Genomic DNA, 12,447 nt, shown 5'->3' on the forward strand with positions numbered 1-12,447 from the left:
CACAAAATATTAGGAATGTTACCAAAAAAGTAGAAAGGGAAAGAACAAATCAAATGAGAAAGTTATATTTACAAATTTGATAAAAAGTGCAAGTGTACGAGAGTGCAGATGCGGTGGGGTACAGGCGCGTAGCCAGGGGCGGTGGGGCGGTCGCCCCCCCCCAAAAAAAAAAAAGTCCCCAAGAAAGGAGAAAAGGAAAAGGGAAGGGAAGAAAGGTAGCTTTGTGGGTTTTTTCTTTTTATTCTTTATTTTTTTCTCAAAAGAGAAACTCCTTCACTCTTCTTGCTTTAAATTTATTTATGAATTTTGCTTCCGCGCTACGCGCGGTAAAGTGACAATATTGAAGTTCTCCATTGTTCCCCCACCTTTTCTCTAACCCTGTTTTTTCACCTCAGCTATGTGCTTCTTGCCAGTTAAAGTTAAAATTGTATGCATTAGGACATGAATTTGAGTAAGGTTAGGCCGAAGTAAATATATGAAGTTATCTTTTTTTTTCAATTGATCGCGCAACTTCTGGTCTGATCGGCTCCGAGCGGGTAAAATCTTTATATCAGTTTCTGCCTCACCTCAATGAAGTCAACCTCTCCCGCTTTTCAGCTTATTACTAAACAATCATATTTTGGGGGCAAACAGGTTCCTAATTTAAAAAAAGGAAGGTATAAAATTCGTGTCGTATTAAATAAAAAAGTACAATATTTTTTATCAAATTGTATTAAACTTCATGTCATTTCCCTGTATACATTCATCTCCTGTCCTGTTTTGTGCCCTCAGTTTGAAATTTTGAATGACACTTAAGTTTCTTTATATTCAAAATGAAGCGCTTCAGGATAAGTAAAAAAAAATAGGCATGCTTTTTTTTATAGATAGATAATTTCAATAAATCACAGAAGTTTCAACTTTTTGCGCACTATTTTCCTTGTAATGAAGTTCAATAATCTTAGAAAATCAATTGGATATCTTCCTCTACCAATCTTCTCCTCTGTTTTGCGAGTTAAAAATATGCACTGTTGCTAAATTGTTTGTAATCAAATCTGATCTTAGTATTCAATATATCTTTGAGAATACCCTTTTCTCGGGACCCTTTTTATGGCAAGAAAAATTGATAAAACGCTTTAGCTTCCGCGCTTCGCGCGGAGTTATTATCATTTTAATTTCCTCCATTGTATACCTCTTTTGTGCGTTCACAATCACTTTTGAAAACAAGGTTCAAAATCGCAATATAGTCAACAGCATTGGAGGTACTAGAGACAAGAGAAACGGCTCCTTTTCATTTTAATTTATGAAACCCTAAAAGCTTCGCGCGGGAGGGGGAAACTCCCCCTCCCTGCACCCACACATTAGGGAGCGCGCTTCGCGCGCTCTGTAAGTGTTGGCACGCTTATCGCGTGCATTTACAGCCCCGTCCAAAAGGAAAACCTGGCTAAGCGGTTGGTGGGGTATTGTATTATCGGTTGGTAAGTAACGCACAGACAATTTAGGTATTATATTATAATTGTGTATTTCTCTTCGAAACAGCTTTGAATGAATAAAGTATAGAGCATAACTTAATGTCAGGCGATAAATTATTCCATAAATCTGCACCGTAATTGAGTTGGGTGCTATTATTAGTTTTGGATTTGTCAGATGAAATTTTTCAGAGTTTCGTGTGCGATAAGAGTGGATGGTGTTGTTGATTGTGAAGATATTTTGACAAGAAGGGGGAAGTATCCCCTTTTTGTACTTGAACAAAAAGATTGCAGCTTGAAATGTATTTATACCTGATTTTTTTAAATGTTCTTAATAAAAAAAAATAAAGGACTGGATCTAGCAAGATATCGTGATCCTGTAAATGTGAAGTGCTCGTTTTTGTAGCAAGAAAATCGAATTAAGTTTTGTATTTACCGCAATTACCTCAAACAATGTTGAAATATGATACGTGAGGGAGAACCAAGACATTGTAAAGAAGAAAATGATTTTTTTCTGGGGGGTAATAAGTATTTTAATTTGGAAATTATCCCAATACCTCTGGATACGGATGTGGTGATTTGGCGTTAATGATTATTCTAGGATAAGAGATGATGAGATGACATGATCTCGGATCTCGTCGATTTTGGGCCATCATCTCTTCTACATGATGTAGACATGCCAAGATCACGTCATCTCATTTTTTTCCCCAAAGAGATAAGATGTAGGCATGACGAGATGATTATCCCAAACACATTAGTTGCGAACTCCATAAAGGATGTTCAGCATTTCAGATGACGTCATGCGGGAGTTTCCCTTCGATATCTGCGAATGTCATTGCACGGTTAACTGGGCACGAAACTCCGACGGAAATGTACGTAAAATTGTAAACTGTTGTAACATGGCTAATAATCCAGCTCCAACACCAGAAAGGGCGATCTATGGTTTTGTTCTCTATCTTGGATCTATTTTAGGGTTCGGTGAGTACACGAAAGAGAATTTATTTCATATTTACAGGCCGATAAGTAAGTCATTGGATTAAATGTGTGGTCCCATGTGTTGTGTCCTGTGTCGTCTTCTTCTGTTGAGTGCAGTCTGTCTGACTCTGTCTCTGATCACTCATTCAATGAACAAGGTTATAACATAACCTTGTTCTCAGTTATATCTCCATGTGTGGCAAAATAAGGGTTGCAATGTTTAGCTTATTTTCTCTTTTTCTTTGGGGCAAATGCTTGATTTTTTTACACTGACAGTTTCCATTACACAAATATTCATACAACTTGGCTCTTATTTAAATTTGATTCTTTAAATAATTTTTTTCTTAATTAAAAATAGAGATCAAAAAATGAAAATTTTCTTGCCATATTACTTTCCACCAATAGAGGGCGTACACAAATATATGCCCAAAATTCAAGTTTTTGAGCGCTCTGCCTCTGGTGAATGAAAAAATTATTCCCAAGTTACTAATGAAAAATAAATTGCAACTGTATGGAAATTAGTAATTTTGGTCACAAAAGTGATATTTTAATGATTTTTTAAGAGTGTGCTCTGTGCAACATTGGCATACCATAGTCCTTCCTCTAGATTCCCCACAGGCAGGGTGGTAGCAGTGAACAAGTGACTCTGACTTGACGGTAAAATGTACAGCGCGTCCCTAAAAAAATCCCGCTTAATTAATTCCAAAAAATGAATATTATTCTCAATCAAACTAGGAAGCTAATTTCATGTTCTAACTTCTATAAAAATTTTGTTAGTCTCAGTCTCGGTTATTCTAAAACAGTCACTTACACTTTCACAGACACTTGTAACAGTTGTGCTTAATCTTGAGACAGGAATAACCTCGTCTTGAGGACTCCATGATGATGTCTCTTTTAAATCCTTTGACACATACTTCTTCAACATTGGAGTCTTGAATCCCCTCCCATATATAAGAGACGCATGTAAACACAGATGGATTTCCCTAGGAAATCCATCTTTTTTATTAAAAATCACGTAAATGGTCGTGATTTTATTAATCCTACACCTAATGCGTAGGAAGGTTTAAAAAATAGTCAATTAAAAATTAAAATGTTAAAAAATAAAGGTTTCTTACCAGACCAATGTCGTGTAGATCCCTCGATCCAAATGTACACTGCGCAAATTCAATAGAGTCGTCCCTTGAACCGCTTACGTATGACAAACATCCGGTTAGCGATGCCGTTTTGAAGAACAATTTATAGATTAAAATTATTATTTCACAAATAATAAAATTTATTATGTGATTATGAATAATTAGTATAATACTGCTAAGTATCATTTTCAAAACTTTAATCATTCATAGACTTGAATTTTGATGAAAAAAGTTGTATTACTGGCAAAAATCAATGATTATAATTTTGGGTATTGGTCCCCTGTAAAGAGTGCAGAAATATATTTATCTATGTAAGGAGATGTGTAGTGTCCATGGAAATAACCAACTAAATAGAGACTGAAACTGGCAGTCTAATTGCAGCCTCATGTACGAAAATGAGAAATGCGATACAATATCAAAGATGTTTCCTCTGCATTTTGCAGTTTTTATCCTGCAGTCACTGTTGATATCTTGATATGCAATGAGTGCATAGCTTTTTGAACCTCTAACCTTGCATCTATTTCTAAGATTTCATAGCAAACATTTTACTAGTATTTATTCTTTTTGTACCATCAACAGGTCTTTATCTAATATGGGCATATATTCCAGTGGAGCTGCTTCATTTGCTTGGACTTACATACTGGCCACAAAAGTAATAAATTTTCTTTTTTTTGTTCATTTGTTGTTTTCAAATTTATTTCTCCTTTAGTCTTTCCTCTTTCTGTTTTATTACTTCTCAAACTGACAGACATGGTTGGTACTTGCATTATACTTGTGTATGTCATACGATGTGGTATACAAAATAAAAAAATATATATTTTCACCTAAAAAAAGTTAATATAAGGAAGTGTAAACATATACCAAATACTGTACACATTGTTTTAAAATATGGAGGAGAAAGTTTTCATTCAGGACTTACATATTTAAGTTCTATGTTTTTGACATTTTTTTTCATTTAATTGAGAATTTTCAAAGTTTGATTTTTATTGTAAATCCATTGATAGTACTGTCAACATTAGGAAATGTTGATGTTTTACATCAACATGGTTACAAAAATAATCAAAGTGATAATTGTAGGTTTTTATATAGCTCTAATGTCTGGCAGTTATGATGAAGGTTTCTGAACCTGTGAGCTCTATAAACAAGTATACATGATTAAATCTAATTTCATGAACCCATAGAAATCTGATCAACCTACAAGAGACAGCCTTTAACACGGTTGTTTTACAAAAGGGTCAAGTGTGACTTTATAAAGTCATGCCTTAATGCTGACATATGTAACATGCAATATTATTGACTAATATGCATTAATGTGTGTCCTCTTAGCACGACTTGACAAATGTGGTGGTGTGTTATATGCAGCTAAAAATGAAATTACGAATCGAAGTCACACTTAAATCTTTGGGGAACACCCTCCTGATCTGAAAAAAATTTGGATAATTATTCCACTTATGGAATGTCTTCTTGGGCAGACTCAACTTGTTCTCTGTAAGTCTAAATTTAAATTTCAGTTTTTACTGTACGTGCCATACTAAAGATGATATTTGTTTGAAATAATTCAAGGGAGTAAAATGAGAGCCCAGCTGGTAAATTAGTCAATTATCTTTTTGTGCTTAATTTTTTAAAATCAATTTTGAACTCCTTTCAGTATGGTTTTATTTGATCTATTTTCAGATACTGGGCTTTAGCACTTCCAGTCTATGTATGTGTTTTCCTGTATTTCATCTATATCTTCTATGTTGGTCATAGTTTTCTTATTACACCAGCCCCAGATTCTATGAAAACACTAACAGGTGAGTGTTAATGGTTTGTATCCACTTACATGTAGTCTTAAAGCAGATCATCATGGCTAAACCCACCTGGTCTAAATGCAGATGGTTATAATAAAGCGGGCCCTGCTATTATTACCCGGCTAAGCTAGGCTACCTCTACAGTGCGTATCAAAAAAAGTTTACACTTTGAAAAAATCCTGTAAAATTATAGATTTGTAATATCCTGAAGATTTTTCCACATTTTAACAATGGTACAGATCCATTTAAGCAAATGACGGTACAATTGTCGAAAAATATTTCCGCTTGATTGAGCACCACTTACTTTTGAAAATTTAGATAAAAACGCAGAACTTTGAAATAGTTATTCAAATAAAAGTAGACCTTAATCACGAAGAAAACATGGAATTCAGCTAGTAATATTGATTTGAAGATATCTTTTACCTTTTTAAATTTGTTTCCTTGCCCAAAACACATCAAAGAGAGCATTGCGCCCCACCCCACTCCCCACACACCGAGGCCATCGAGACGATATTTGCTTTACACTGAGCTGTTATTTACATGAAATGGCTCAGGCTTGAATTTAATTTTGTTAATCATTGTCAAGCTTGGGAAACGTGTGGGAAAACAAGTATTAAATGAAAAATTAGATGTAAACTCACTTTAAATGATAAAAACTCAGTGAAAAAATGCTGGAGATGTCTGATATAAACTTTTGTTCAGATTCAGTTATGTCCTCAGATCCAGCTGGCACAAAAAGGGTAAATGTTGTGCTTACTAATTGTTCAAATTTCAATTTTGGCGGCAAAATTGTTACAAAATGCTTGAATGTATCCATTTTATTTCAATTGACTGAAAGTGCAAGGGAAATGTATGAGAAATGTTTCACAGGGTAAGTTTGATTTCGCCCTTTCCCCTTCACACAGCGTGAAAACGAGCATTTCTGCGCAAACAGATATCTGCGAGCTTTACAAAAATGGACAGTGCTCACTCAAGTGTAACATTCTGTCAAAATGTTTACTTTCATTGGATAGATGAGACCCAAACACAAGATTATATGTGAAAAAATTATCCAAATGTTGTATATTTTTGAGTTCCCTGGGCTTTTTCAAAGTGTAAACTTTTTTTATTTTTTATATTCGGTGCACACAGCTTTTTGAGGAATTACTTCCTGCCGGTACCCATTTACCTCACCTGGGTGGAGTGCAGCACACTGGATGAATTCCTTGCTGAAGGAAATGATGCCATGGCTGGGATTTGAACCCATGACCCTCTGTTTCAAAGTCCGGAGACTAATCAGATTTAATTTTCAGATCGTCTAACAACATTATTTCACCCACTTGGTCTAAAAGCAGATGGTCTAATTTTTCGGATCGTGTAACATCATTATGAAATGAAAAGAAAAAATGAAAATCCATATTTTATTGTTCAAAATGGACATGAAGTGAAATACTCCAAAAATTTGCTTTGCCCAATTGACGAGGCTCTATCTCTTTAATCGTTAAACACCAAACAGGGCAGCATCAACTCCCATCTTTTTAACGTCTTTTGGTCTGACGCAGCCGGGGTTTGAACTCCCGACCTCCTGGTTATGAGATGGACGCTCTAACAACTGAGCCAACACATCGGTTGGTGAGCCCCACCAGAAAATGAACATATTAAAAATATTCAAATTATGCCATCTGTTAGATATTTAATTGTCAATTCAGATGTTTGTTTCTCTGTTGTGTTGAGCATTGAATGCAATCAATGACACTACAACTTCTTGCGAGCCCAGAGAAACAAATTGCAATGAAAGTAATATTTTATCATCTGAACTTCACAATTAAATGTCTAACAGATGGCATAACTTGAATACTTTTAAATATTTCATATTCTGGTGGTGCTCACTGACTTTTTTTAGCACCTCTGTATAGAGTAAGTGGTGTTGGAGCAAGTGGCTATAAAATATAAATGGGCTTAAAGGTCAAGTCCACCCAGGAAAATGTTGATTTGAATACATAGAGAAAAATCAAACTAGCATAACACTGAAAATTTCATCAAAATTGGATGTAAAATAAGAAAGTTATGACATTTTAAATTTTCGTTTATTTTTCACAAAACATTGATATGCACAACTCGGTGACATGCAAATGAGACAGTCGATGATGTCCCTCACTCACTATTTCTTTTGTTTTTTATTGTTGTCTCGCCAACCAGAGGTGAAGGCGAGACTTAGAGATCCATTGTCGTCCGTCCGTCATCTGTCCGTCGTCCGTCCTTCACAAATCTAATGACACATAACTCCACAACCGTAAGACGCTTTTCAACCAAACTTGGATGGTAGATGGACTTAGGGGACCTGCATCTTATGCTGCAGTCGGAGGTCACATGGTAAGGTTAAAGGTCATTTCAGGTCAACGTCAAAGTTTACATGCAAGACTCTCTTTTCTACACCTAACTCCGCAACCGTAAGTCACTTTTCAACCAAACTTGGATGGTAGATGGACTTGGGGGACCTGCATCTTCAGGTCAACATTAAAGTTTACATGCAAGACTCTCTTATGACACCTAACTCCACAACCATAAGTCACTATTCAACCAAACTTGGATGGTAGATAGGTTTGGGGGACATGCATCTTATGCTGCAGTCGGAGGTCACATGGTGAGGTCAAAGGTCATTTTCAAGTCAACGTTAAAGTTTACATGCCAGACTCTCTTCTGACACCTAACTCTGCAACCGTAAGTCACTTTTCAACCAAGCTTGGATGGTAGATGGACTTGGGGGACATGCATCTTATGCTGCAGTCGGAGTTCACATGGTAAGGTCAAAGGTCATTTTCAGGTCAACGTTAAAGTTTACATGCAAGACTCTCTTATGACACATAACTCCGCAACCGTAAGTCACTTTTCAACTAAACTTGTTTGGTAGATGGACTTGGGGGACATGCATCTTATGCTGCAGTCGGAGGTCACATGGTGAGGTCAAAGGTCATTTTCAGGTCAACGTTAAAGTTTACATGCCAGACTCTCTTATGACACCTAACTCTGCAACCGTAAGTCACTTTTCAACCAAGCTTGGATGGTAGATGGACTTGGGGGACATACATCTTATGTTGCAGTCGGAGGTCACATGGTAAGGTGAAAGGTTATTTTCAGGTCAACGTTAAAGTTTAAATGCAACACTTTCTTATGACACCTAACTCCTCAACCGGATGTTACTTTTCAACAAAACTTGGATGGCAGATTATTTAGGCGACCTGCATGATATGCTGCAGTCGGAGGTCACATGGTAAGGTCAAAGGTCATCTCCGGGTCAACATTAAAGTTTCCGTTCAAGGATTTTATGACAAGTGTTATTCCATCCCAGTCATTTCAAAATTCAGTTTCGATACAATTCTGTTCCGTGCCCTCGCAAATCACGATATTTCTGTTTATTTTCATAAGTGGGCGAGACACAAAGTTGCTTTTGCCTTGTTTGAATAATATAATATTTCATTTTTTACAGATTGGACAATAAGGACCGACTTGACTGAACCATATAGTATTGAACAATGCTTATTCCACATGTTCAGGGGTGAAGGAATCGTTGTTTCACTTGACAAGGAGGAGAAAATTAGAATATTTCATACAATAATATACAAAGAAATAGTGAGTGGATGATGTCATCAGTCTCCTCATTTGGATACCGATCAGGATGTGCATATAACTGTTCTATGTAATTAAGCAAAATTTTAAAATGTCAAAACTTTCTTATTTTATATCCGATTTTAATGAAATTTTCAGTGCTATGTTTGTTGGATTTTTCTCTTTTTATTCAAATCAATTTTTTGTTTAGGTGGACTTGTCCTTTAATAATGGCAAGTAAGTCGACTGGGGTGGTATTCTGAAAACTGCCTTAACTTTTCTTGTAACGTGGCAAGATAACAGCTTGCTTGAAATTATTTTAAATCAGTTTTCTTTGTGAATTATATGTAACATACTAGGGAGCCGATGCCTTTGAATGTTTTTTTTTTTTACAGATAAATGGCGTTATACAAATGCTTTTCGTCATCGTCATCTTATTCTGAAAATTGTCTTATCTCGTAAAGGATGTCCCCTATTTGTCTCTCACACACCCAATATTTTATCATTAACCAATAATTCAAGTTGTCATATGCTGAGGTCAACCAATAGAAGCGTCTCTTCTTTAAAAACATTTAACACATTATTGACCTTAGGTGTAATTTGCCTTGCGCTTCCGACGCTTATGCTTGTGCGCTGTTTTCTAAAGTACACGTGGCCATTTTCCCTGGCAACTTTTCTTTGAAAAGGTTAGAAAGTTTGCAAATCTGTCCCTGTAATATCTCTGGAGTGTCTTCTTTTGTAAAACAAGATATTTGAGGGTTTTTATGCAGCACAAAATTATTATTGTTGACTGAGAAATATCGCATGCAATATTGAGTTACAATAGCCCCCTACCTCTGGTAAATTTGATTGCATTTTTCAAGACAGTTAACACAAAAAAAAGATAAAGAGAACTTTCAGCATACCTTTTATCTCTGTTTTGTCCTGCGCACAAAGAAATTTATGCACCGTTTTTTAACGTTTTTTAACGCGAATTTTGCTCTGGCATCATTCATGGTCAGTGAAAGTTACAAGAAAAGTTATGAGAAGATAAAAGAATTGTCAGAAAACTGATTTTATTGTAACTCTGAAAAAAAGAAGAATATTTGTCTTAAAGATGATTTTCAGTATATGGCCCCTGGGATGTAGGATGAAACTAATCAGACACAGCAGATGTAGACCAAGTGACCATGTACAGAGATGGTGTTTAATTGTGATCATTGTTGCATGTGCAGCATATCGGAAGATTTACCAGTAAGCAAACTGGGTTGTTCTTTCAAATTTAAAAGTTATTACAATCCTTAATAGACCTGGATGGTTGACACACATTCTCACTGATATCACACTAAGTGGAATACATAACCACTCCCTTTTAGAATTGCCCAAGTAGTTCAAGAGTCCTGAGTACTTCATCAATCTTATATTGATCCATTCGCATGCTTGCCAGAGATTTTTGATAAGCTACCTGTTAGAAGGTTGAGATCATTGAGCTTATAGTTCGTCATCAAGAATTGTCTACAAACCAACCAACTACATACCATACTCTTAAGCAATGTAGATATATTCCTGTATTGAAATGACAGATATTACTGTATGATTTAATTTTCTTGTTTCTGTTGCAGATAAATATGCCAAGGACCCGCCCAAGGTTGACCCTACCCCAGATGCTATTCCACCGATATATGATATTCACATTAGTGAGGTTAATAGACATCTATATATGAATGGGAAGCAGGAGAGATGACAAGACGATGATAGCTGAACAATTGTCTTATGTTCACAGTGAATCTGTGTTTCCTTGGGTTGGTGTCCCCACTACATCTCTGCAAGGAACTTCATCAAGGGATAATCTTATACCCTTCTGACAGATAGAGCATTTCATCAACATTTTTTCTGACAAGTGGTTGAATCTGACAACTTTCCTTGATATTGATTAGCTGATAAACACAGTTCCTTTTGTAACTGTCAGATAAATCATCAAACAGGTCCTGTTTCTCCCTGGGTCAGCTATGATTGACATCACAGACAAGATGTTAAGGGTTGTACCACAGTCAAACTCACTCTACACTGATTGAGTATATCATATTATTTCCAATCGGTTGGTTTAAAATCGTTTTATAGAATTATGAAGTGTGATGTCATCAATTTTTCACTTGTGCATTTCAACATTTTTATGCCATATTTTGGTAGAGCATGATGAAATACCTCCACAATCAAAATTTGTTGGAAATCAGTCCATGAGGCCCAAAATATGACCTCATCAATACTTAATTAGCCCCATTGAAGTATTGTTATAATAATAATAATATAGCACATCTTTTCTTTGAATATATTCAACTGCGCTTATTCAAAGCTCTTTTTACCTTATTCTTTATTGACACAGCAATTTTCTTGATTAAAGAGATATGTTTTGAAATTTTAGATAGTAATGGAGAACTGTCAGTAGGCGGGTTTTCCAGTTTGGGGGGGTAACAAGTACACGATCACCAAGTGTGGCTTTTGTTTTGTGAGAGGGAATCTGTGGAACTTTGCAGGCTTTGACTATGTGATTAGGTTTTAAATTTGAGTAATTCTGTTTTGTAGTGTGGGGCTTGGCCGATTAATGATTTATATGCATTTAACAGAATGCAATTTGAATTAAATTTCTTGCCGTACTGGCAACCAGTAGAGCTCTTTCAGAAGAGATGTAGTGGAACTGAACTTTGACACATGATAGACAAGCCTTGCACATGAATTTTGGACTTTTTGTAACTTAGAAATAAGATTATCAGGCATTCCAACAGCAAATTAGCGTATTATTGAAATAGATGTATTATTGTCCCGGTTCTAAATGTTATGAACCAGCCAATTGTCAACCAGGTTTTTGATGTTTACTTTGTGTGACAACCCTGGCAGTCCACTGGATACACATTCTATATTATGTTATTTTCATTGGTGCATTGTGCAATATTGTGTCAATTTCTTTATCCATTTTCATTGCCAAAATAAATAATAAAAACCTCATAACAATAGTTTTTTCTTATGTCTTAGGTAATCACCAATAAGCAGGCACCTTGTCAAAAGTAGCGTAGCTTTTAGCAGGGATCCCATTATAAAGGCACTATGCTTCTTATCAAAGGGACTTTTCCCGCATTCTTCATTGCATTATGTTGCAGGTATGTCACTAGGTCTAAAATCAGAAAATGTTAAGGATCTAGGGAAGCTCTCTGGGGGATCCATTGATGATCAAACCTGGATTTTTTCAAACATTTAACTACCCAAAATGCCCTCAAATTAACACTTTCAAATGCAATCAACTGAAAATGTCAAATAAGTGATTTTTTTCGGCCATTGTAATGTTCACTAAAATACTTTGATAGAAAAGGTCAATTGTTTTCCTTCATGACAGAAACAGTTGAACTTCTGACCAAGTGACATTCCTGATAGTGAAATGTAAGGATAAACAACTAATATGCTTTTCACATTGCATTTCCTTAACCCCATACTATCTTTAACCCCAGACTATCCTTAACCCCATACTTTTTTTAACCCCATACTATC

At 35.7% G+C, this 12,447-nt stretch overlaps 1 protein-coding gene across 1 annotated transcript; it reads left to right on the forward strand.

Moving 5' to 3' along the window:
- Nucleotides 1–2,265: 2,265 nt before the first annotated feature.
- LOC121428111 (phosphatidylinositol N-acetylglucosaminyltransferase subunit P-like) lies at nt 2,266–11,347 on the forward strand. Its single transcript, XM_041624703.1, has 4 exons — nt 2,266–2,423; nt 4,133–4,205; nt 5,228–5,346; nt 10,530–11,347. The coding sequence occupies exons 1-4, from the start codon at nt 2,345–2,347 to the stop codon at nt 10,649–10,651; spliced, it is 393 nt and encodes a 130-aa protein (XP_041480637.1). The 5' UTR covers nt 2,266–2,344; the 3' UTR covers nt 10,652–11,347.
- The last annotated feature ends 1,100 nt before the right edge of the window (nt 11,348–12,447 follow it).

This window comes from Lytechinus variegatus, chromosome 14, assembly GCF_018143015.1.
Source record: "Lytechinus variegatus isolate NC3 chromosome 14, Lvar_3.0, whole genome shotgun sequence".
Taxonomy (NCBI): Eukaryota; Metazoa; Echinodermata; class Echinoidea; order Temnopleuroida; family Toxopneustidae; genus Lytechinus; species Lytechinus variegatus.

Excerpts from the sequence above, each read along its gene's own strand:
- LOC121428111 (XM_041624703.1), top strand. The coding sequence starts at position 2,345 with ATGGCTAATAATCCAGCTCCAACACCAGAAAGGGCGATCTATGGTTTT. Across the intron at positions 2,424-4,132 it reads TGGATCTATTTTAGGGTTCG|GTCTTTATCTAATATGGGCA; the intron begins GTGAGTACACGA and ends TACCATCAACAG. Across the intron at positions 5,347-10,529 it reads TTCTATGAAAACACTAACAG|ATAAATATGCCAAGGACCCG; the intron begins GTGAGTGTTAAT and ends TTTCTGTTGCAG.